The sequence below is a fragment of the Triturus cristatus genome, chromosome 3_2 (genome assembly GCF_964204655.1).
Source record: "Triturus cristatus chromosome 3_2, aTriCri1.1, whole genome shotgun sequence".
Taxonomy (NCBI): domain Eukaryota; kingdom Metazoa; phylum Chordata; class Amphibia; order Caudata; family Salamandridae; genus Triturus; species Triturus cristatus.
In genome coordinates this window covers 510671645-510698453 of record NC_140584.1, presented here as the reverse complement: position 1 = coordinate 510698453, position 26809 = coordinate 510671645, and the positions used below count along the sequence as shown (strand labels likewise).

The window sequence follows — 26809 nt, the reverse complement described above, 5'->3', positions numbered from 1 at the left end:
TTAAGGAATCATGAGTTTCTTGAAGACCCTTATTATCCAGCGGTGGCACATTTGTAAGTACCACCACATAAGGAGCACACTCAGGTGGGAGATTAACAGCGCCCTTTATTATGTTTCCCTCCCATCTGTTTATGTTATCTTTATCAGGCAAATCAATGCCTGGTGGGTCGGTGCTCATTTGTGGTATTGCCATGGTAGCACTATCCTTCCCTTTATTCCCTATGGCTTTCTTAGCAGGGTCTCCCTGTCCTTGTATCTTATTTTGGGTGTTAGTAGTGTTGGTTACCGCATCTGTAACAGAAGTAGCAGCAGACACTTCTCCCAATTTGCCTAAGGCCTTATTTAGCAAGCCACCCAATCTGACAACTTCTTCCGTTAACTCCTCTATTTTTAAAACCAGTGGATCTATTATGTCCTTAATCTTGGTACCAATAATCTCCTCAATGTTACTAACAAAATTATCCTCTTCTCCCACCTTATTAATTTTGCTCAAAGCAGTATTCCCCATGTCTTTATCTGGTGAAACTGCAGGTTTCTGTCCGCTACGTGGTGTCCCTTTTTTAGTCGTAATTTTCCTACATGTTCTAACTGTTCGTTTTTTCGGGGGAGGTAGACATTGTTCCACCGTGTCATGGCAGTCATCTACTATTAACTCATTGGGGCTAATTTGTACAGATTCAAGGTGTCCCAGCTCAGTTAACTCGATCACATCTGGGGTAATAGTATCAGAGTGATTGTTTGCATCCTCCATACCGGATATTGATAACCCTCCTGAAAGGCTCTCTTGAGGCGGGGTACTATTTTTCCCCAACGACTGTCGTCTTTCAGAATTTATCTTGTTGACCCTCTGAACCAAATAGTTATCCATTGTACGTGGCCCCGAAGAGGGTTTAGATCTAGACATATTGTAAGCAGTCACACCCTCGTCAAAAGCCTGCTGAATTGATATAACGTTTTGGCCGCTAAAAATTACTTATATAACACATTTTTCATCACAAACAAATAATAGCAAATACTCAATATCTCCCCCGCTGCTTCTTACAGCTCTTTAAACAGGACCAGCGTCTCAGGCCCAGCCCAGTCTCCTCAGGCCTCTGAGGGCCACAGAGGGCCCGCCCTTTGCCCGGGCTTAGCCCGGCGCCGCCCGCGCGCGTCCCGCGACGCGGAGGGAGCCTCACAGTTATAAGCGCCTCAGGGCGCGCAGGGCAGCGGAAGCGGAAGATACCGCTAGGGACTCTGGGGGCTGTAGTCCCTTTCACGGCGTCCAGCGCGGTCTCAGCGCGTTCTCAGCGACCTCCGACCCCTGGGCAATGCAGAGTGCGCAGCGGAGCGTCCTTCCACCAGGTAGGCTTGTTGGCAATGTCCCCCGCTCCACCGAGGGAGCCTCACAGTTATAAGCGCCTCAGGGCGCGCAGGGCAGCGGAAGCGGAAGATACCGCTAGGGACTCTGGGGGCTGTAGTCCCTTTCACGGCGTCCAGCGCGGTCTCAGCGCGTTCTCAGCGACCTCCGACCCCTGGGCAATGCAGAGTGCGCAGCGGAGCGTCCTTCCACCAGGTAGGCTTGTTGGCAATGTCCCCCGCTCCACCGAGGGAGCCTCACAGTTATAAGCGCCTCAGGACGCGCAGGGCAGCGGAAGCGGAAGATACCGCTAGGGACTCTGGGGGCTGTAGTCCCTTTCACGGCGTCCAGCGCAGTCTCAGCGCGTTCTCAGCGACCTCCGACCCCTGGGCAATGCAGAGTGCGCAGCGGAGCATCCTTCCACCAGGTAGGCTTGTTGGCAATGTCCCCCGCTCCACCGAGGGAGCCTCACAGTTATAAGCGCCTCAGGGCGCGCAGGGCAGCGGAAGCGGAAGATACCGCTAGGGACTCTGGGGGCTGTAGTCCCTTTCACGGCGTCCAGCGCGGTCTCAGCGCGTTCTCAGCTACCTCCGACCCCTGGGCAATGCAGAGTGCGCAGCGGAGCGTCCTTCCACCAGGTAGGCTTGTTGGCAATGTCCCCCGCTCCACCGAGGGAGCCTCACAGTTATAAGCGCCTCAGGGCGCGCAGGGCAGCGGAAGCGGAAGATACCGCTAGGGACTCTGGGGGCTGTAGTCCCTTTCACGGCGTCCAGCGCGGTCTCAGCGCGTTCTCAGCGACCTCCGACCCCTGGGCAATGCAGAGTGCGCAGCGGAGCGTCCTTCCACCAGGTAGGCTTGTTGGCAATGTCTGCTTCTTATGGTTACCCCCAGTTTTAGCTTGATGTTGCACTGTTTTTCACTAGTCTAACTGGGATCCTGCTAATCAGGACCCCAGTCTATCTGCTTTCTCCTTTAAAGTGTCATGTAAGTACTTTGGTACACTCCAGATTGGATATTGGGGTACCCTTATAAGTCCCTAGTATATGGTACCCATGTACCCAGGGCATGGGTACCCCAGAGGCCTCCCATGTGCTGAAACATGTATTAGGCCACCCATGAGAGGCTATGCAAAATGGAACTACAGGTCTGCTACTGCAAACGTGTAAGCAGGTGCTTACATCACTTACTTTAGATATAGGTTCACTATATCTATTGGTCACTACACCTAAAACTTATAAGTCACCCCTATAGCAGGCCTTCTCAATCCTGAAGACAGAGTGCTGGGTTTTGGGTGACAGGGTGCCCCTGCATGAGCAGAGCCTCTCTGCAGCCTTCGGAGACCATTCTCCCGGGTTGTCTGTGACTCAGCCGGACATATAGGTAGAGGTGCATTACAACCTCACGGTAAATGCTATGTCGAAAACGGCTGCATAGAAACATATCGTGTTTGATATAAAAAACCTTGGAATCATACCTCCACACCGGTAACCGGTGTGGGAGGTATGTTTCCACCCCTATGAAGCGAGCTTCGTGGGGTCAGTGGTCTATCCGGTGCCAGCCTTCTCGACCTGGACAGCACAAAATGGATGCTGCCGACCAGAGACACATTTCTGCCCTCCTGCTGCTGAGTCAAGCTCGAGCAGAAGAAGTCAGCACAATAGGCATCCTGTCACAGGGAGGTGTGACCATCTCCCAGACAGGATTTAGTGTATTGGGGCTGGGTGGGGGTGCACTCTGAGAGTGCCTAAAAGTCTGCACCTGGGGCACATTTGGTGTCCCTGCGCATAGTCCAGCTCAAACCTGTTCTGGGACCCATTGGCTCCTGCTTTGGTGCGAAACTGGACAAAGGACATGGGAGTAACCTCCCCTCTGTCCTGCCTCTCCCCTAGGAGGGTCCCCTGAATCTGTCCAACCCTCTCCCGTGGGTACAAAAGTGCTTACCTAGCTGTAAGACTTTAGATTTTACGTGGACAAGATTCTACAAGAAGAAACCACTGACCTTCGACTGTCTGAACACTCTGGACTTCGCTGGACTTCGACTTGGCCTGACTTTGTCTCCCTCTCCGTCCAAAGCTTTGTCTGTGCCCTTGCTCCATACAGGCTCTGTGGAGGACCTGTGGTGCAATAAGTACAACTGAAGAATCTCCCTTGGGTTGAAGGAGTCACTCCCCTGCATTTGCAGGCACCTCAACGCAACTGACCGGTCTGCTGCCTCTGAGCTCCTGCGGACTCTGAAGATTTCAGCAACAGAGGAGATGGGTTACGAAGGTCCCCGAGGTTGATCTGCCCTCTCAGCAAGTTTGAGGCCAGTATCCTTCATGGTGACTGCATAACCCAAACCCCTGTGCACCGCATCCATTTGCAGTTGCATATGCTTGTTGGCAATTCCTGAGCTTGTGCATTGGACTCCATGTAGTCCTGACCCTGAGCAGTATTTGCACCAAAGAACTCTGGCCTCCTCGCACCGAGTGCTCCGTGGGCTGGTACTGTGCAATCTTGCTCGAGGTCCCCTCGTGACTCCTAGTCATTCGGCCTGTGGGTCCTCCTGAGGCTCATCTTGATTTCTGTTGGGGGGTTCCTGGTTGCTCCAGATGTGCCCTGACTCCTCATTGCTTGGTGAGTCCCCTGGACCTTGCTGATCCACACCGTAACCTGCTTGACCTCCTGCATGGGTTGCTTTTACCAAGGCTTGTTGGTGCTCCAGCCGGACACCGGCCCCTCAGCACACGACATCCTCCGTGGGACAGCTCGCATCTGGCTACTGGTCATTGTCGACGTCTCCTCGTCCTCGTGGGTGCAGAGTCAATCATCCCTTCTTCGCACCTGAAGCTCCCGACATCGGTGGGCATCCGTCTACCGAGCCCCTGGTCACTCTGACGTGACCCAGACTCTGTCCTCTCTGATTTCAGGTTCCTCCCTTCTAGAATCCAGGCTTGTATTCCACCAGACCCTTTTTACCTTCACAGCAGCAGTACTTCTTCACAGCCCTCGACAGCGGTTTTCGACAGCACTCCATACCTATGCACCCCGCCCCTCTGGGATAGGTAACTCGGTTACTACGGTATCCACGGGTGGGGTTGCTCTCGAACCTCTTAAATTCGAAAGGGTTTGCTCCAAGTCCTCCTAGAAGGGCCCTTAAACTGTAAAATTGCAACCGCGACCTCCCCATAGAATTGAACGGAGGCCGAGGTCGTGTTAGCACACTGCACCTGTCCTCGGTGGTGTCCCTAGCTACTCACCTTGGGTGGTTCCTTGGGGTCCCAGTGATTCTACATGCTCCAGACCTTGTCTTGACCCGAGTTGTGGTTGTTATACCACTATTTTAGTATATGGTTTGGTCTCCCCCTGGAGCCCACTCTGTATTGTGCTACTTACAACTGTTCTATTGATCTTGTATTGTGTGCTTTGTGTTCTATCCTCGTGTAGAGGATAGTAGAGAGTGTTATATTATTAAATACATATTTTTATATAACTACTGTGTGGTTCTCCTTTCATTTGATTAATTCAGGAGGTGATATTCTGGTAAACCAAGCTGCTTTACATTCCTTCAGGATTAAGCTTGAAGGCTGCTCTCCACAGCTACCACTAGGATATATTTCTAAAGGTTATCTTTGACCTCATCCATCATAAGGGTCGTTTGGACTGGTGCACAGTGCCCACTTTAATTAGCGGACATCATATACCAGGCCAACCTTTCACAGTAACTTCCCTGTTACATATGTTGTTACTCGGTAGTCTTTAATTACAGTCTCCAGGCACTATTTTCTCAAATAGCTTTGTCCTGCCTGCTGTGGCTGGCAAGACAGGCTCTCTCCTAATGTTTAAAAAAAAATATTAATAGCACGGGCGCTGGACACATTTGGAATGCAATAGGTCTCACTTTTGCCACAGTTAAAGCTATTGGCATTGGCAATGACAATGCCTTTTATTTATCTGTTTTAAAAAACAACACATAAATAAACGGCATTGTCATTTACAATGCAAGTAGCTCAAACTCTCGGAATGCAAGACCTATTGCATTGTAAAGGCTTGTTTGGCAATGGTGATGCCTAGGTAAGTGATGTTTGTGTGTTGCCTTAGTGGTAGTGGGCTGCTTTAGTGGTTTTGGATAATGTATCTATCTACATCCAGGAAAAAGCAAAAGTAAAATACAAGTGACGTTTTTCCTGTGTTTTTTTCCCTGCAGCTTTGGTGTCTATACTCCTCAGTGGTGAAAATACCTCCTCTATCTCCTGTCTCCACTTCTTCGTAACTTTGTGTCACAGTCCCTCAGAAGATGCTGGGCCTCATGCTGCTTGTCCTGGCCCTCGGATGCGTGGATCCTTCTCCGGCCCCGCGCATTCTCAAAAACAGCAAGGATGAGGTGGTCGCAGATTCACTGGATCCAGTTTTCGGGTTCACTCGAGAAGAGTCCACTTTAAACGAGATGTTCAGAGAGGTGGAAGAACTGATGGAGGACACACAGCTCAAACTCAGGAACGCAGTGCAGGAGGTAAGGCCACAGACATGTTTTTTTACGTTAAATCATTTTATTGGGTTTTTGATGTTCAAAAAGCATCACAAATGTATACCATACAGAAGTACAGTCAAAACATAATGGGTACCCTAATGTTACTGAGGCAGCATAACATACAATAAACACAAAAACAGGCTCGGTAGAATGTCAATGAAGCACTTTTAGGAAACAAATCACTCCTGAGGAAAGTGCGCCCACCTATGTGTGTATCCCAGAAAAAAATAATAGGGTGATAACCAGCTGCTAACTTGGGGTACAGAACTGGGGTGAGTGACCAGAGTGGGAAAAGGGGGAGGGGAGAGTTTATGTTGATGCTTACTGAGTAGCTGGGGCTACAGGCCTAGGCGAGGGAGAGAGCATAGTGACTCCGCGAGGGGTTGCCGGTGTCCAGTGTACATATGCACAGTGAGGGGGGCCTTGAGGGAGCAGGCCTACCTCAGCCCCTAGGGATGGCGCTCTGTCTCTTTCTTCTTTCTCTCCCAATATCTGTATATCTTTTTATGATTTTGATATGACCTGCCATGTGCACATTCCTTCTGTGGTTGGCTCCAGTTTGTGTCTGCAGGGTGCTCTTTGTGGCTCCCTACACCTCTTATGGTATCTTACGTGTGTTTTCTAGAGAGGACACAGGTCTTATATTGATGATAATTCTACTTACACGTCGTTTTCGGGTTCTAATGAAAGAGAAGAGTCCAGTAGCAAAAAGAGAGAGCAGTGCTAGTCAGTGGCGATGCCAGATATAAAGTATATTCTATAGCATAATGTCTTGCAGATAGACACAAAGTGAAGACCAATCTGAGCCCAGCACAGGAAGTCCATCAGAACTGTGGGAGGTTATAAGCAGCAAAAGGCACTGCAGTAAGAGTAATCGAAACAAATCAAATAGTGTTGTTATTCACTGGCCTTTTATGGTATGTAGGTACCGCGCCTTCCCTTACCTGGAAGCAGCTTTCTTAGGATTGTGTGGCAGGGGGAAGGCATGACTCTGAGGCAGCTCCTTCCAGATCCAAACTTGGCCAAGTTAGGGTCACCCCTAACAAGAGGGCCCCCCCCAGGGCAGAGTTACCGTGCAAAAGAAAGGACCTGTCCTAGTCATGTACCTGAGTCACAAGTAAACCTACTGCCAACCCATTCATGCAGGCAGCTGGACCACCAGTTGGCTGCAGGGGTACTGTGAATTTCTGCGTTTACGAGGCCCTGAACCAGCCAAAAATAATGGGAAACTTAGTAAGAAAGAAAAAAATACATTAAAAGGAGAAAGGAGGGACCCAGAAAGATGTCAATCGGTCTTAAGGCCGAAGGGTATAACAACTAGAAATAAGGGAGAATTCAATAAAAGAGCCTCCCCTCCCAAAGTGGAGTTTGAAAATTCCACATCTATTTTATTTTGAGATACATGTAAGAATAAACACGTAAGCATGCACACATAAGCATGCACACACATTCAAACACAAAACATACATTGGCTTTACCTTTCTGTCATTAAATCTAATGTAAATTATATCCCAAAGCAACATAGATATTTTAATTAATTTTGCAGCGCTATTACAACAATGCCATTGCATTTTTACATCAAGTTTTCAGTGAGCAGGCCCTGTAGATGGAAGGAGAGGAGAAATTAGCAGGTGGGCTTTGAAGCTGAGATGAGACAGCTGAGTAGTGCGCTCACACGTGCCACTCGCTGCGCCCCACTGCATCACACCCAAGGAGATGGACAATAGTCATTACTGTGGTTTAACCAAGGGCGTAGCCTTTTAATCACATAGACACCACTCATTGTGAAATGATAAGTGACAACCTTTGTCATAGTTAAGCAAACATTGTTATGAGAACACCGTTCATAAGATCAGCCAGATCATACATAATTGTTTTGAGAAGCAGGACATAGGGCAGATGAACAGCTCATAGATTGTGCAAGCAACACATCAGTATCTCGACCTTCCTTTACAAAGGAACATTTCAGAAAGGTTAATTTCAAGTGCCAGCAGGCCCCTTTAACCTATTCATCGCCCTCACCTTCAACCAAGGGCATCCCTTTATTAGTAACTTCCAGGGCACCATCGCGGTCCATCCCTGCCAGGGGATACCTACCATACCACTAGGCAGAATCCCCCAAAATGTTCAATTTCTGGCATCCCGGGGTAGGGCAGAAAGGTCCAGGACCACCAGCAGGTCAGTCCCCCCTCATAATAAACACTAAGGCAACCCGGGTCTCATGCTGAGTCAAATATAAAAACCAGGAGAAAGTATAAATATCTCTCTAATCCGACATCTTTTTAAGAGAAAACCCTTTTAGGACAGGACCCATCAATCACAGAAGGTGGTGAGTTTGTCATCATTTGGGTCTGTACATCTCAGTATGACGGACCAGATCTTAGGATAACGACCTGGTGACGTGCAGAGAGAATGCAACATAAGAGGGTTGCTGTCAGATCTCAAAAAAATGTCCAAAACGACATTGTACCCATAAGTTAGTGAAGGGGATCCTAAGGTCAGCAGCACTAAATAATAAAGGTGAAAATAAAAATGGCTAGAGGAACTCAAATGTTCTTTATTCAGTAGAGTGCCCCTGTCATAATTAAAAAGCAATATGGCAATTTAGCACAAATATTTTGTCATTATGCTAATGTCCATAGCAGTATGGTCGACATGTTTCTGCCCATTGTGATCTATAAGTATCAGGGCTTTCTTCAGGACCTTAAATGCTGCTGTGATTTAGTGAAAAAACGTGACAAAGTAATTTAAGTGAAAAAAATACTTGGATAAGAGAATCCTACCGCACCGGTCAATTCGAAAGATATCGAACCCGGGTACCTAGGAACACAAAAAAAGGACGGTTGGAGATTACAATCAGCCTGGTATTAATCGATTCAGCATACGGTCATCACTATTCAATGACACTAAAAACAGCATACAATGATGCTTTAAAGCATTTAATTAATGAATCAAATTGCACTTACCCATGATTATTGGGTGATGCCCTCACCTCAACCTGGTCCTGACTCAGGGAAAAGGGGCCCGCTCTAGTTAAAAAGGAAGAAAGAATTCAGGCTGCTAGTTATCATGCCTAAATTATATCCTCTCATTAAGCATGGCTAAAATAACGAGACAAAGCCCATGTACTGCACCCAAGGGGGATGGATTGTGGCAACATGGTCGTAATCAGAGCATTAGCTTTTCCTAGGCTCCGTAGTAAATCAAAGAGACGGTTTATTTAGTCTAAAAAACAATCACTGACTGACAGTGATATTCAGAAGGGAGCAGCGTACAGAGTAACAACCCCACTATTGCTGGGAGACTATGTCGTTTACAAATGCCAGTATATTAAGTCAAAAGGAAGCATTCACAACACTAGGAAAGAAAGAGAGCTGGCGCTAGACCTACCTCTCCGTCGGTACCCCGGGCGGTCTTTGAGTAAAGACCGGAGGTATCGGCGAGAGGGTCTTCGCTCTCTTTATAGTCTGCAAATACCCAAATAGTTGCAGGTGCGATTATTCGAGATAGTGGCAAGATAGTGCCTGTGCCGATTTCAAGTGCGATGCGCATGTGTAAGAAAACAGACACTGATTAAGGAAACACCTCGTTCTTGTGCGCATGTGCGGCACACAGCCATTAGCCAGCTATGACAATTAAACCTTCGTGCTTAAACAGAAAGCAAAGGGTAAGCGCATCCGTGTACAAAGGAAAACACATCCGTGTCAGAAGGAAAACACGACCTGATATGCGCTATCTCCATGTCATAAAATAATCAAAAACCTTGCAGACAAGGGGTGCAGTAAGGTACACAGGATAATGTTCTATCTGGTTGTCATACCTTCGAGATGGGACATAGAGCTATAGCAACATAGAACTATAACAACAGCCAAGGAATGTCGTCATTAAGCCCCACTATGTCAGAATGTAATCGGTGTACCCATCTTTGTTCTCTGCGTAGCAGAAACCGTTGGACATCTGTTACATGTGGAGGAATCTGGGGTTGTTCTAAGATGACCCAGTGTAAATCATTTTCTTTGTGACCTGTTTCAATAAAGTGATTAGTGAGTTTAGTCGCACTTTTTTTGCACCGTATGGTGCTTTTATGTTCTGAGATCCTCAATTTAATCTTGCGAGATGTCATACCCACATAATCTTTTCCGCACGGGCATTTTATCAGATAAATTACTCTTTCACTGTTACAATTGGTGTGTTTACTCAGGACCCAAGGTTTACTCGTACCAATATCTATCTCTGTAGTATGTGAGGTTTGGGGGCATACTGAACAAGTACCACAGGGAAAATGGCCAATGACCGGAGGTAAGCCCCATAATGTGGTGTTCACAGGATGTTTCATTACTCTGGGACGTGTATGCACTAACTGGTCTTTTATGTTGGAGCTCCTCTTAAAGGCAAATAGAGGAGGAGGCAAAACACTCCCTTCAATTTTAAGCACTTTCCAATTCTTTAGAATGCTCTTCTTCAATGCATTAGAATAACAACAAAAAGTGTTGACGCATGTGATTCTTTTATCTTCATCTGTGGGATTGTAAATCTTCTTCTCTAGGAGAGCATCCCTATGATTATTCGCAGCCCTTTTCATAGATGTCTTAATGGTTCTCTTGGGATACTGTCTATCAAGAAGCTGTGTAGAGAGGTGGGAAGCATGTTCTCGGTATCAGATTAAATCTGTATTGGTCACAGCCACCTTCAATAAACAATCTAAAGAGACCGAAAAGACAAGCAAAGAATTTAGAGATACTATTTTAGCGAGCAAGATAGTTCAATTCAAAAAAGATCTGGCTAAATTCTCAATGACAAGAGTATATCCCTATACTAGTGATTCTTATGTACCACCGGTGTACAACCAACAGGGTAGACGACCTGGTTCAAATTACTCCACATCTGGTAGTGAGAACGATTCTTCTGATTCAGACCCAGGTGCTAACCATTCATCGAGAGGTCAGAATTGGAGGAAGAGGGGGCTCAGGAGAGGTAATTTTTTCGGAGGTCCCCCGCCACCACAGTGGTGGCCGCCTGGACCTTATAATTATCCACAGCCCTTTTACCCACATCCGATGTACCAAGGTTCGATGCATCAAGATACTTTTCAACAGCAGCCTTTTTTAGGACAAGGCCAACGCCGCTCCAGAGGGAAGAGAAGAACAGCTCAATCCACTGTCCATTGGAGCCCCCCATCGTCTCGCACACGGAGCAATCAGAAAGACCTGTCATTACCAGGCCCAAGCAACGCGACAGTTTGATTGTTAACCTAAACGAACGGATACTTACCAAAGATGAGGTCATTGTCCTAGAGAAAGGACTTGGATATGTCCCCACATACAAAGGAGACCCTTTCCAGACTAGACAAGAACTAGCCGGTTTCTTCAGGAAAGTTAGACTACGTGCTTTCTTTAAAGATAAACCCCATGAAAGTGATGAGGAGGATACAAAAAATACCGGTTTACGTCCTAAATCCACATTTATTCCACCCACTCATGTGGTTCCACCGGAAGTACTCCCTTTCGAGAGGGCTGTTCTAAGAGATGCCGAAACCCTTTTTCAGACAGAGAGCCACTTTTTTACCAACCTGTCAAAAAATGAACGCTTTGCTCTTCGGACATTAGCTGATGACAAATCCATCACTGTCAAACCTGCGGATAAAGGGGGAGCCACGGTCATCATGGACTCAGAAGCATACAGATGTGAATGCAAGAGACAACTTAATAATGAAAAGTTCTACCATCTTCTTAAACTGGACCCCACCAAGAGACTTATGGCAACCATTAAAGATCTGGTAGATGGTGCACTGGAACAAGGCTGGATTACCAATCATAAGGCGCAATTTCTGAAAACTGCATATCCAGTAACTCCATATTTTTATGTATTACCTAAAATACATAAGGGTGTGCTTCCCCCTCCAGGGAGACCCATAATCTCAGGGATAGGGTCGCTCCTGGAGCCACTATCAACCTTTGTAGATTTTTTCCTGAAGCCACTAGTGAGAACAATGCCCACCTACATTGAGGATACCAAAGATCTGTTACGCATCCTAGATGGGATGCCATTTGACATTACACAAGATTTCCTGGTAAGCTTTGACGTGGAGTCATTATATACCTGTATTCCACAAAATGAGACACTGTCTGTTGTTAGAGCGCTCTTGGAAGGAGTGGACCTGGATAGTCCCACACCAGTTGATTTCATCATGTCTTGTGCTACTTTGGCTATGAAGGAGAACTTTTTCAAATTTGAGGATGAACTATTTCTACAGATCTCCGGAACATCTATGGGGAGTATTTTTGCTCCCTCTCTAGCGAATCTGTATGTCCATCAAATTGAGCAGACTGAGATCCTGTCAACAGTCAATCCGTTTCTAGGTCACATTCTGACCTGGAAACGATATATAGATGACATCTTAGTCATATGGAGAGGTTCCGCTGACACAATCAAGAACTTCCATTCCTGGTTAAATAACAGAAACGAATTTTTGAAATTCACCTGTGAATTCTCTCAGGAAAGTATACCCTTTTTGGACCTACTAATTGGCTCTAACGATGGAGTACTCAATACAGAATTGTACAGAAAACCGATGGCACGCAATTCCCTATTACACTTTCAGAGCTTCCATCCTAGAGCTCTCAGGGAGAACCTGCCATTCGGCCAATTTCTCCGGATACGCCGGAACTGTTCCGACATTTCTAAATACCGAGAACATGCTTCCCACCTCTCTACACAGCTTCTTGATAGACAGTATCCCAAGAGAACCATTAAGACATCTATGAAAAGGGCTGCGAATAATCATAGGGAGGCTCTCCTAGAGAAGAAGATTTACAATCCCACAGATGAAGATAAAAGAATCACATGCGTCAACACTTTTTGTTGTTATTCTAATGCATTGAAGAAGAGCGTTCTAAAGAATTGGAAAGTGCTTAAAATTGAAGGGAGTGTTTTGCCTCCTCCTCTATTTGCCTTTAAGAGGAGCTCCAACATAAAAGACCAGTTGGTGCATACACGTCCCAGAGTAATGAAAAATCCTGTGAACACCACATTATGGGGCTTACCTCCGGTCATTGGCCATTTTCCCTGTGGTACTTCTTCAGTATGCCCCCAAACCTCACATACTAGAGAGATAGATATTGGTACAAGTAAACCTTGGGTCCTGAGTAAAAGCACCAATTGTAACAGTGAAAGAGTAATTTATCTGATAAAATGCCCGTGCGGAAAAGATTATGTGGGTATGACATCTCGCAAGATTAAGTTGAGGATCTCAGAACATAAAAGCACCATACGGTGCAAAAAAAGTGCGACTAAACTCACTAATCACTTTATTGAAACAGGTCACAAAGAAAATGATTTACACTGGGTCATCTTAGAACAACCCCAGATTCCTCCACATGTAACAGATGTCCAACGGTTTCAGCTACGCAGAGAACAAAGATGGGTACACCGATTACATTCTAACATAGTGGGGCTTAATGACGACATTCCTTGGCTGTTGTTATAGTTCTATGTTGCTATAGCTCTATGTCCCATCTCGAAGGTATGACAACCAGATAGAACCTTATCCTGTGTACTTTACTGCACCCCTTGTCTGCAAGGTTTTTGATTATTTTATGACATGGAGATAGCGCATATCAGGTCGTGTTTTCCTTCTTACACCGATGTGTTTTCCTTCGTACACGGCTGCGCTTACCCTTTGCTTTCTGTTTAAGCACGAAGGTTTAATTGTCATAGCTGGCTAATGGCTGTGTGCCGCACATGCGCACAAGAACGAGGTGTTTCCTTAATCAGTGTCTGTTTTCTTACACATGCGCATCACACTTGAAATCGGCACAGGCACTATCTTGGCCACTCTCTCGAATAATCGCACCTGCAACTATTTGGGTATTTTCAGACTATAAAGAGAGCGAAGACCCTCTCGCCGATACCTCCGGTCTTTACTCAAAGACCGCCCCGGGGTACCGACGGAGAGGTAGGTCTAGCGCCAGCTCTCTTTCTTTCCTAGTGTTGTGAATGCTTCCTTTTGACTTAATATACTGGCATTTGTAAACGACATAGTCTCCCAGCAATAGTGGGGTTGTTACTCTGTACGCTGCTTCCTTCTGAATATCACTGTCAGTCAGTGATTGTTTTTTAGACTAAATAAACCGTCTCTTTGATTTACTTCGGAGCCTAGGAAAAGCTAATGCTCTGATTACGACCATGTTGCCACAATCCATCCCCCTTGGGTGCAGTACATGGGCTTTGTCTCGTTATTTTAGCCATGCTTAATGAGAGGATATAATTTAGGCATGATAACTAGCAGCCTGAATTCTTTCTTCCTTTTTAACTAGAGCGGGCCCCTTTTCCCTGAGTCAGGACCAGGTTGAGGTGAGGGCATCACCCAATAATCATGGGTAAGTGCAATTTGATTCATTAATTAAATGCTTTAAAGCATCATTGTATGCTGTTTTTAGTGTCATTGAATAGTGATGACCGTATGCTGAATCGATTAATACCAGGCTGATTGTAATCTCCAACCGTCCTTTTTTTGTGTTCCTAGGTACCCGGGTTCGATATCTTTCGAATTGACCGGTGCGGTAGGATTCTCTTATCCAAGTATTTTTTTCACTTAAATTACTTTGTCACGTTTTTTCACTAAATCACAGCAGCATTTAAGGTCCTGAAGAAAGCCCTGATACTTATAGATCACAATGGGCAGAAACATGTCGACCATACTGCTATGGACATTAGCATAATGACAAAATATTTGTGCTAAATTGCCATATTGCTTTTTAATTATGACAGGGGCACTCTACTGAATAAAGAACATTTGAGTTCCTCTAGCCATTTTTATTTTCACCTTTATTATTTAGTGCTGCTGACCTTAGGATCCCCTTCACTAACTTATGGGTACAATGTCGTTTTGGACATTTTTTTGAGATCTGACAGCAACCCTCTTATGTTGCATTCTCTCTGCACGTCACCAGGTCGTTATCCTAAGATCTGGTCCGTCATACTGAGATGTACAGACCCAAATGATGACAAACTCACCACCTTCTGTGATTGATGGGTCCTGTCCTAAAAGGGTTTCCTCTTAAAGAGATGTCGGATTAGAGAGATATTTATACTTTCTCCTGGTTTTTTTTTTTTTTTTTTTTTTTAAAAACCTTTATTTCCTCAAAAGCCTGGACACAGCTATTCAGCCGACAACCTGGAGGTTCGGCAGCTTTAGGAGAACAGAACAAAGAAGCGTCCACTTTACAGTAAAGGAGCAGCGAAAAGGTTTCATTTTACATAAACACAAACTCACAACAAACCCCAGCAAGGCAGAAACACTGAATGCCCATGGTGGTTGCCCCTCAGGGGAGACCGGACCCCAATCGTCTAACAGTCACAGTACTATGATAAGAGGAAAAAAGGGGGAAAAGCAGAGGCCCAAGAAGTCAATTAACAATCACATCTGTATACAGAGCTGGAAAGAATGTTAAGAAGAAAGTTGTTCCTCCGGGGGATCCAGATCAGGGGCAAGACATATTCCCCCTCTGTATTGGTTCCACCGCCCCCAGATGGCATGCCACTTCCGAGGGCGCCCTCTAGCGCAATATACTGTCTTTTCCCTGAGCATACTCCAGTCCATATTTTCCTTCCACGCCGTCAATGTGGGGGGCCCCACGGAGCCCCACAAGCGCGCGATGTCTCTCTTAGCTACCATGTTACCCAGAGTCACCCACTGGGTCTGTGCCTCATCGTGATCAGTGGGCCCCCAAACATTCAGGAGACAACACCGCACCTCCGGCTGCATAACAATGCCCGTCACCTCCCCCATCACTGCATGGACTCTCCTCCAAAATTCCATGATGACACCACATTCCCAAATGATATGCAGGAAAGTACCCACCATACCACAGCCCCTCCTACATAAGCCTTCCTCAGAGAATCCCATATGAACCAGCCTTGGCCCCGTTACATAAACTCGATGCAGTATTTTGAGCTGCACCAGCCTCAGACGTGATGGGATCGCGACCTCCTTAGGAGAGGACACAGCCGACTGCCAATCCTCGTCATCCAGCTCGAGTCCGTCCCTAGTCCACTGGTCCCGCAGCCCCAACAGCATATCCGCCCGAACATTTATCAATTTCTTGTAGATGAGAGAGATCGTGCTCTCTGGCATATGGCCATCAAGGATCCGGTCCTCCAAAGGAGAGGACTCAGGCACCTTCTCACCCTCTACGAGGACTGATCGCAGGGCATGACGCACCTGAGCGTAGCGAAAGAATTCAGTTGTCCCCAACTCATACTCCTTCTGCAACTCTTCAAAGGACTTCACCCTCCCCTTAATCAGCACATCTCCAACCCTGGAGATACCGATCAGGTCCCATTTATCAAAACCTTTCGTATGCCAAAGCCTACCCAATTTTTCAGATTCAAACAACGGGGTAGCAAGGGTGAGCCTATCCTTCCAGCCCAGCGAGTCAGTCGCCAGCTTCCTCACACGCACCGCCACCCCAGTGGGCCCCGTGAGGGACGAGTCCAGGGACCGCGAATACAACGCTCTATGATAGTTGCCGCCACGCAGCAACCATCTGTCCATGGCGTAACCGGGGCTGAGGGCCGGGCCATAGAAACCATGATTAATCGCGCTCAACTGAGTGGCCCAATAATAGCGTTGGATGTCTGGAAGCGCAATACCCCCGTCATACCATAGGAGCGTCAACTTAGCAATCGCTATTCGCGGCCGCCCATCCCACAACAACGATCGTTGGAGGCTTTCGACCTCCCGAAAATAACTGGCCGGTACCCAATCTAGAGTATTCTGCAATGCGTAGAGGAACCGGGGAAGAGACATCATTTTGAACAAGGCAGCTCGCCCGACGAGGGAGAGCGGCAGCCTCCGCCAGCCCTCAACATCCCGCCGCAGACGCGCCAAGGGGGGGAGCAGGTTCCTCTCATATCGCAAAGTGGAGTCCGTGGAGATAAAAATCCCCAGGTACACGAAGCCCTGCTGAGCGATCTGGATCGAACAAGTTCGTGGGACCGGTGGAACCTCGCCACTCAGAACATATAGATACGATTTACTCCAATTGATGACGAGACCCGAGTTCCTACCAAAAGACGTCAGAACGTCACAGACCACTATTAGCGAGTTCTTGGGCGAGGCAAGATATAACAGGATGTCATCGGCATATAGCGAGATGCGATCCTCGTGTTCGGGTGACCATCGAAGCCCACGTATATCCGGGTGCCAGCGTATCCACGCCGCCAGCGGCTCGAGGGCGAACAACAAAGGCGACAGGGGGCAACCCTGCCGAGTGCCCCTCCCCAGCTGAAATGGAGTCGACGCCCGCCCATTTACCACAACACTCGCGAGGGGACCCTCATACAGCAACCTCACCCAGCTCACAAAACCAGGGCCAAAGCCGAACTTGGCAAGCACAGCCCACAAATATGCCCATTCCACCGTATCAAAGGCCATCGTGGCATCGAGAGACGCCACAATAGCTGGTTCTCGCAGCGTGCTCGCCCTGGCAATCACACCATGAAGGCGCCGAAGGTTTAACGCAGTGTTACGGTGCGGAATAAACCCGGATTGATCCGGGTGGATCAAGTCTCCAAGCACCCTGACCAAGCGGCCCGCCAGGATTTTAGCCAGAATCTTCGGCTCAGCATTAAGGAGTGATATAGGCCTATATGAGGCACACTTATCTCGGGGTTTACCATCCTTGTGTATCACAACAATTGTCGCCAGTCGCTGATCCAACGGGAGGGTCCCACTCCCCCGCGCCTCCACAAACATGGCGCGCAGGTGAGGGGCAACCCTATCCGGAAACAGCTTATACAGGTCAATCGGCAAGCCATTAGGGCCCGAGGCCTTGCCCGAGTTCAGCGCGCGGATAGCACCCGCCACCTCATCGACCGTTATATCTCCATCAAGATCATCTCTATCTACGTCAGAAAGACAGGGCAAAGCGATATCACGCAGGAGGTCAAGCGAATCCTCGGGCGGCCTATCCGAAACTGAGGCATAAACCATACGGAAATAATCCGAGAAACGCTGTACTATCCTCTCAGGTTCTACAATCACCTCTCCCCCCTCTCCCGTCAGCTCCGGCACCACTCTGTTAACCCGTTCTTTTTTGTCCAGCCAAGCTAGGAGTTTCCCGGCCTTGTCACCAACATCATACAAGCGGCCCTGCTGTTCCCTACTGAGGGTCTTAGCGGCATTCGTCACCAGGTCCTTATATTCGGCTTGCTTCAAGCTCAGTTCATGCAGTGAGGCCTCTGTAACCTCCCCCTCTAGCGCCCCCTCTAAAGCCGCGATCTCCTCCTCAACCTGCATAACCTCGCCATCTCTCCGCCGCTTGGCTGCCACTACCAAGGAGAGGGCCTCTCCTCTCAGCACGGTCTTAAATGCTTCCCACAACGACACGGCCGAGTCAACGGACCCTAGGTTGTCCTTAAAAAAGTTATCAACTGTCTTCAACAGCGCACTGCGCATCTTGGGGTCACGAAAATACCAGGGGTTAATAGGAGCCACCCTGCCCCCTCCCTCGCGGCCGACATCCAGCCTGACCCACACTGGCGAATGATCCGATATGCCCCGCGCCATATGCCTGGCCTCAGACACCAAGGAGGCGTGCGCAGCCAGAGTGAGCAGGTAATCAATCCTAGAGAGGCTACCATGCGCCCCGGAGTGGAAGGTGTATTGGCTCTGTGTGGGGTGCCGGAGCCTCCAGCAGTCTACCAGGCCGAGTGTGTCTAGAAAGTCTGGAAGCCACTTCTGAGCCCCCCCAGTGTCTCTGGGCGGGTACCTATCCAGCAGCCCAGAGCCGACAGCATTGAAGTCCCCCCCACCACTAGCATACCCCCCGGGAGGTCCAACAAGGCCCTGCCCAGATCTGTAAACGTGGAGGCCTGCAGGGCTGGAGGGACATAAACCGAAACTAAAACCAAAGTTCTCCCTTCCCACCTCCCCGCCACCGCCACAAACCTCCCCCTATCATCAACAATGGTGGAGTTCACCTCAAATGGTAGCGAGGCTCTGACTAGGATGCCCACACCCCTAGAGCCGGAGGAGAATCCCGAATGAGCTATGAATTTATAACCTTTCCTATTAAGAGCATGGCACGTGTTACCTATAAGGTGTGTCTCCTGCAATAAAGCAACATCCGGCAATGACCGTTTCAGGAACTGCAAGACTATCCCCCGCTTAATGCGATCCCCCAAACCATTAACATTCCAGCTAAGAACACTTAAACCCCTACCCCCCATCCCCACACACAGAGAGGCCCACCCCACACCCGAAGAGCCACCATGGAACAATCCTGACAATGATCACTACGCCTTGCAGAAACAAACCCAAAATCCCAACTGTCCCCCCCACCCTGCACCCCTGCTGCAGCTTACAAAGCCCCCCCAACTTGCAGTGTGCCTGTCGCCCTACCAAAACCAAAATCTACAAAAAGTACCCTAAGGGAGGAAAGAGCTCCCATCGTCCTCCCGCAACCCTCCGCATTTACTGCAATCAGTTCAAGTCATTGTCTAGAACCAAATCGAGTCCGTCCAGCTCCGAAGGCATCAACCTTGCCCATCCCGGCCACTGTCCCCGTCTGCGGCAGTGTCCTCGCCAGTCCGTCGTCGGGGCAAAGCGTCCAGCCATTCATCGGCCATGGCAGGCGACTCAAAGAAGAAAGTTCGGTCTTCGTACACCACACGTAGTCTGGCAGGAAAGAGCATGGCATACTTCAGATCCATCTCCCGAAGTCGTCTCTTCACCCCCAGGAAACCCTGCCTTTGCCTCTGCACCAGCTGGGTGAAGTCAGGATAGAAACTCACCGACGCGTTCTGAAAAGGGACCGGGCCCGTCACTCGCGATGCTTGCAGGATAGCGTCCCGATCTCGGTAGTGGAAGAGCCGGGCGACAATCGGCCTCGGTGGAGCTCCCACCTTGGGCCTCCCACCCGGCACTCTATGTGCTCGCTCAACTGCGAAAAACTTCCCAAGACCCTTAGGCTGCAGATGGTTAAGCACCAAGTCCTCCACGAGCAGGTCTACAGAAGTCTCGTCCGAGGACTCCGGGACCCCGATAACGCGCACGTTGTTGCGCCTGGCCCGGCTCTCAAAGTCCTCGAGCCTACGGGCGGAGAGATCACTCTCGGCCCGCAGCTTGCGAACCTCAGTCTGTAGTTCCGAGACATCATCAGCGAGGCCCGTGGTCTTGAGATCCAGGGTTTTAACTCGCTCATTAGTTTTGCCCAAGTCCGCGCGGATCAGGTTAACGTCCACCAAGATGGCATCCACTTTGTGCGCCAGGGCATCAAACTGTCTCCCAATCGAAGTCTGCATCCCTTCGAGCGCGCCCATGACATCCTGCAACGAGAGCTCCGGGGCCAGGGGTGAGGCAGTCTTCTGTACATCCGGCGACTGGCTCGATCCACCCGGCGACCCCTTCTGCTGGGCATAGCGGTCCATGTTATTGGCTTGAGTATAGGCTCCCCGCCTGGTAGCCTTGGGTTTCAGCCGATCCACCTCCGCTTTACCCGACATGTCTGGCACCAAGCAGTTCGGTACAAAAAAGACGGTCCTCTCTCGATAAGAGGGATCAGGAGAGGTCAGTTCTGCAATTGGCCTCCAGAGTAGGGCGCAGAGCGTCCCGAGGATAATAAAGCAGCCGAGAGCACTCCCGGGCCAGGGCAGACAAAGGGCGAGAAAGTGAAAGTAAAAGGACGGGGACCTCCGTCCGGCAGTTCACACCTCGCCTGGCCGCTGTTGTTCAATTAGAGGTCGGGCATCCTGCCAACGCTAGCCCCTGGCATCCCTCGGAGATAGGCCCCAATCTTCCGCCATGCATAACTCCGGTTCCCGGTGGGCGATCCGACCTCGGGCAGCATCAATCGCCTCCATAACGAGTCATCTGCACGATGCCATGCATATAAACAGGATTAAAGACAGGATAGTCGACGGAGGGCGCGAGGGTCTCGGGAGCTCAAAGCTCACGCGGCCATCTTGGTCAAGCGCTAGGCTCCTCTCTTTTCTCCTGGTTTTTATATTTGACTCAGCACGAGACCCGGGTTGCCTTAGTGTTTATTGTGTTGAGTATTAGGGGAAACACAACCTGCAGGTCTATTAAAAGTTTCTTTCCCTTGGACCTCCCCTCATATTGATTTGTGTTACCAGTCCCCCCTCATGCCTGCCCAGTGCCCACATTAATCGACCCCCTTCCAAGAGGAAAGTCCAGTAAAACAGTCCACATTTGGGGTATCCCCCATTTCTGCTGCAAGAAATTCCGCCACAGGGCGAGTCGGTCACTGTCGAACTCGCCCTCCCCCCCGCTACCGCTGATGGGCCTCTTTGACACCACTACGATTGTACTGTTGCCCAAAACGGAGCTGCTGGTCCTCGTATGGCCAAAAGCGCCCCCTCCCTAAGGGGCCTCTCTCCACCCTTGCACCCCCACACTATGGGTGCTTAAAGATGTTTCTGCCTCATATTTTCCAATGGGTACCCATTTACTACTTGGTTACGCCTGCACCTTATAAACTGGAAGCCCTATCGACCTTATTGTCTGGCTATGGACCCTCCTAGCCGCGTAGTTCGCTCCATTGCGTTATTGAAAGAATTCCTCCCCCCAAGCTCAGCTTCCTCCAAACTAGGGGGCTAATACAAATCTACACCTGCTGAGCTCCTGGGGTCTATGGGTAGATATACTCTTCTGCGTCCTCATGCCATCCTCGTAGCTTACCTAAGATTTCGTACCCTACAGATCAGTCCCCGCCACTGGCTGCTATGCTCAGCTCACCTGGCCCTGGAGTCCATACTTGGCCTGACGGAAACCTAGCTGCAGACACAGGTGGGCCTGTGAGTTGTGAGAAGGGTGCTTGAGTGACATCGCACTTGCGTCAGGAATCCCATGAAAAAACTGATCCAGGTGATAACACTTACTCATCAGGGGTTAATTCACCACATTTCCTTAGTGCCTCAGTAGCACCCTTTTCCTCCCCCCAGAGTCAATTGCTCCACCCCTTGGTCCTTAGTGGTTCCCCCTCCGGGCATACCAATGACCTTTGACCCCAGCGGAGCGCTGCAGGAAGGAAGTTAGTACCACCTTTCCTTTAATAGGAGGATTGTGGGCCAGCCTGCTTAGTGCGCAATAAGGAAGTGATGAACCCTCCTCCTCCCTATTCCAACTCCAAGCGCCTCTGGCTTCATCCCTAGATGTCCGCAAGATGTAGACACTAAGACCAGCGCTGGGTCCCCATGATGAAACATGCCAATCCCTTACTGTAACTGAGCTCCCACGCTGCCTAAAGTGAATTGCACACCAGTGCCAGGTGAGTAAAGTAAAACCAGAGCCCCGGCCACCCTATGCTATCCTCTGTTTTAGACCCCCCTGCTCCAACTTCCCTGACCAGCGAGGGTCGACCGTAGTTAGTATCAAAACCTCACCTACTATATCTAGTAACACCACTGAATGACCTGTGTCCCTCCCTTGCAAAGAGTTAGGATGCCTTAGCCGCCCATATCGTTAAATGTCAATAAGACTCCCGTCCCACTAAAATGCTGGAAACAACCTGTTGGCCGCTGATCTAGATGTCCACCTTAAGGCCAGATTGCCCCCCTGACTGGGGCCCAGCGAGTGCCTGAGAGAGCCTGGCCCTGGGGCCATCGTAAATTATCTCCTGTGGCCCACAAAGATTTAACTTCTGTGTTGAGAACCAATGCCCTCCAATTGTGTCACCTCTCTACTCAGGAGCAGGCTTTTGCTGTGAAGAAAACCAGTCATGGGACTCTGTTTGCCCAGAAGCGCCCGCCAATATAATGAATCCGAAGTATATTTAAGATCATGGGTGCATAACCCTGCCTCCAGATAAAACCCTGTTTGTGCCCATCGGCCCCCCCCACTTATTCATCTCGCACTGCCGCCAAGATAAATGGTGTTGGTAAGCTCCACCAGCAACCCCCGTCACCAATGAGGCACAACCCAACTCTCTTTTCTGAAATAGGGGTTGAATGTTGACTGTCTCCCAATGACCTTCCCTGTCTCTCTAATTACAGATAGAGTGAATTTCCTACTCTACAGGGAAGCAGATCCGAGGACAGCGACTATCCCCTGTCCTGCTCTGCCGCTCCAAATGTGAGACCCTGACCAAGACCCCCTGCATATTCTGTTTACGTGCAGCGACCCCTAGGCATAACCACCTCACTACCGTCATACCAGCAGCTCCCAGGAATCTTTTCCTCTTGTGAAGCTGCTGGTAATACCTTTGTTGTTGTCAAGGAGCATCAAATAGCTCTTAAAGCCCGTTCATCTATACCTTCCTTTACCGCCCGTTGGTTAAAAGGGGGGTCAATGTCGCTTAGGGAATAGGAACTGAGATGAGGAGGAAGCTATCCTCACGAGTCAATGGAAGCCCTACAGTGCCCTTTATGTGATTATATTGCGCGCCGTCAGTCCTCACTAACGACTGCAGACCTTAAACGAAAAGAAAAGAAGGGGCTCTGCCTATAAATGTTTGGTAAATTAGTCAAACTCCTTTAATCTTGACTAAATCTTAACACTTCCCCACTTTGCAACTGAATTTCGAGGGGAGGTCTACTGTGAATTTCTGTCCCAATATATCGCCAAACGTCATTGGATGGCTTAAAAATGCCATTCCTTTATTTCGGAAACAAGCTTATGGTGGCTCACTGCATCCCTATTGAATCCCAGCATATATTGTACCTAATTGAACTCTGCCCTGTGTCATGAAGCCTGGCCCCCAACAGCTTATGGACAGGGGGCCCCTTGTCGGATCACACAGCCTGGTAACATCTCAATAAACATGTTCGGGCCTAACCAAAACACGAGCCCAGGTTTTCCTCCACACATCACAGTAAATGAAAATCGCGTCGCCATCACTTTCCTGTAATAGGTGTATTGCTCCGATATCACCTTTTGCGGTTGATTGGGTTACCAAAACTTTTACAAATTTAGAAAAGAGGCTCAGTAACTGTCAAACCACTTCGCCACACAGTAACGATGTCCTTGTTGCTTGAGCTGCAAGCAAGAGTTATATCGTGGACAAAATGATACAGCCACGAAGAACGACAGCAGGGGGATCATTGTACCACAATGCTTGTTTTAGGAGCCCCTTCAAAGACACTTCGGGAGTTAGAATGGTAACTGGCAACCACAGCAAGCCCCAGAAGCCCTTCCTCCCTGGCAGGCCAGAAAAAAGCCTAGGAAATATGGTGTTAGCGGCATATTGTGCCTCACACAATGCAAGTTCAGAGGATTCATGGCAGCTTGAGTGAAACCAGTAACTCCCGGTGTCAGTTTGAATTGTAAATAAGAAAGGCATGACTCATTAACCGTGTAAAATGACGTTAGACGTAGGCCAAGTGTGTTTAAGCACACGCCGCAGAAATCTAATGAACTTCAGAGTGCAGAGCATGCCGACTGGGTGTGCATGAATGACTAGTGTTATCAAAAGAAACACAGATTGATTACCCTGTCAGCAAAAACGGGTTCTGCGGGCCAATTATAACAGCACAAAGTTACATGGCTTTCCTATTGCCTGACGATAGTCCGCTCAGCTGAGCCCAGCGCGCGGTTTAACGTAATTCATAGGCTCGGACTGCGATAAAATGCTAATACAATGCATATACTTAAAACCTCTGCCTTTTTAGACGCTCGAGGTCTAGCAAGGCATGAAGAGACAGGGATACGTGAGGACACATGGATGTTCCGCAAATACCAAAAGCAGACGGCCTAATGCGCAGCATAAAATGTTGAACCTATGTGATACCACGGCATTCGCTATACCCATTCCGCTAATCATTGTGACATAGGGGAGTCATTGTAACCAGTCCGCTGATACAACAAGTGCAGATTATAAAGACGATTAATAGAAGGTACAGTACTAATGGTGCCTTGAAACGTTGTTTGGAGTGAAACCCACTGGTAGGTCTCGCGCTTAGGGTCTGGGAATGGGACCATCCCTATCTGCCGTCCCAGGTCTGGACAACAATGCGGAAGCCAGTTGCAACGCGGGCCCGCCTTGACGTTGTGCAATGTGGGCACTGCTGACCATAGCCACCCCTGAGACTGAGGCATGTCCCCTGCATACAGCCGCGCCTCACACAGCGAGCCACATTTCAACTACTTCGCCGTCCCCTCCACAATCGTGAGCTAACGTCTCCTTGTTTAGGCGAGCAGGACTTCGCGGGCTGCTTGGCCCCACCAGTGTAAAAGCGGGAGGACCGTAGTCATGAGGCGCTTTACCTCGCCTCAGCCATTGCCCACAAAGAAGTGCCAGCGGCAAGCTGTTTCCGATGCCCAGAGGGGTAAGCATCAGCAAGACCATATAACATGGTCACGCGTCTCCTGCCGCACCCTTTCCTGCGTCTGAGCTTGCTATGGGCAGGGGCCAGACATGCCAACCCTCCCGATTCAGGCGGGAGACTACCGATTTCAAGGCTAGCCTCCCGCCTCCCGATTCCTGCCCTGCCAGCAACCTGCCAGGCCAGTGAGTTCAGAACTCTTGCATCACCCTCTCTCTGCCTGCCATTGCGCTCCATGTTTCTGAAAGGTAAGACAAAAACGTGCATTTGCGTTTCAAATGTCCGATCCTGCAGCAGCACGCTTCCAAGGCCCATACATGACAGTAACCCGATTCAAGGCCCCATTCTCCCGATTCTTTTTTAAAGAATCTCCCTCTTTGCTCTTCTGAAATGTTGGCATGTATGGCAGGGGCCCCCACTTCTATGGCAGCGGCCGCAAACCGCTCCCCCCCCTTTGCATTTTATTCACAGCTCCGCCAGTTTGAACGCGGGCGCGTCCCCCGCCTACCGCGGCGGAGCCTACTAGCCATACACAACTTTTAATACTGCTTCTATGCGGCGCGAAGGCGCTTTTAACGCATAAAAGTATAACCTGGTTAGTAAACTATACATTAACATCACCGGTCTCGTCCCCCCCGCACTGCCCCAAAGCACTGTAATCTTATAGAATTGAGCAATTGCTCTGCTATCTTGGATTTTGCTGGTGAAGAGAAACCTTAGTGCCGCCGAGGGGTAGGTTTATTTAGTCTACGCGTATCATTACTCCCACGCAACACCCGCAGTCGTTCCATGTATGTAAACTTCTACCAGTAATTTCCCTTAACATATCTAAACTCACGAGTGAACGCTGCTCAATAAATCATTATTTCCATTATGTCCCTGCCTAAGCCCTGGACGCGTGCTCCCTATTTTGGCACACAACAAACCTGCTCATACCAGAGACCTCGGCGTCTAAAACCATGTCTCCCGGCCGCCATGATGCTCTTCAGCTCGCATGCCTCGTGCTTCTTGCTGGCTGACATCCTCCGGATCCGCAGGTCCACTTCCTGGAATCGTGCTTTCTCCATCTCCCGAGGTGGTCCCGACATGAAACAAAGATAACATAGGAATTATCCTCGGTCGTGAGACAGTTGCATATTTCTCTGCAACCTGTGGTTTTTTTTTTTTACCGAAAAACAAAATAATATACTAAAGCTATCTTACACATTGCCTCCGTGGCTACGCTATTGGTCCCCCCCCCCCACTGTGCCCCCACCATCTACCGGGCTCACCTTTTGTTGTGCGAATCCGGTGTGATGGATCCCGGTGCTCAGCGAAGGGAAAAAGAGGCCGATCCCTCTGCCCCCTTGGGCGGACCCCGATGACGTCTTGGGCGTGACCCCTCCATTGTGGCGACACCAAAGAAGGACTCTCCACCCTTGGCAGCTCCTGCCCGTACCGCGACTAAGGGCGCCCCTCTGCTATGTGCTGGGTGCGCCTTCAAGAACTGAACATCAGAGATACCTTAACAAGGACACACTACCAGAATCAAATTCTTTGCTTTTACTTGTGGGGTTTTTCTGATTTTCTTGGAGTTGCAAATTGTTAGTCACTAGGAAAAGAACTCATTTACAAGGTCTCAAATCTTTTACTAATGTTCACAAGTCACCACAGAGATTTCCTCTGATCAGTGGTGT

At 49.0% G+C, this 26809-nt stretch overlaps 1 protein-coding gene and 1 long non-coding RNA gene across 2 annotated transcripts in view; one reads left to right on the top strand and one right to left on the bottom strand.

Annotated features, from left to right (window-relative positions):
• DKK3 (dickkopf Wnt signaling pathway inhibitor 3) overlaps nt 1-26809 on the top strand; it is a 281398-nt gene that overhangs the window by 12206 nt on the left and 242383 nt on the right. The window contains exon 2 of the mRNA XM_085648192.1: nt 5526-5831. Coding sequence (XP_085504318.1) covers nt 5616-5831 — 216 coding nt within the window. The 5' untranslated portion in view covers nt 5526-5615. The remainder of the gene's footprint in view (nt 1-5525; nt 5832-26809) is intronic.
• LOC146857629 (uncharacterized) lies at nt 7660-26346 on the bottom strand. The gene is made up of 3 exons (XR_014979933.1): nt 26060-26346; nt 8816-8878; nt 7660-8669 (listed from the first exon to the last, which is right to left on the bottom strand). It is a non-coding gene; the product is annotated as an uncharacterized LOC146857629 (long non-coding RNA).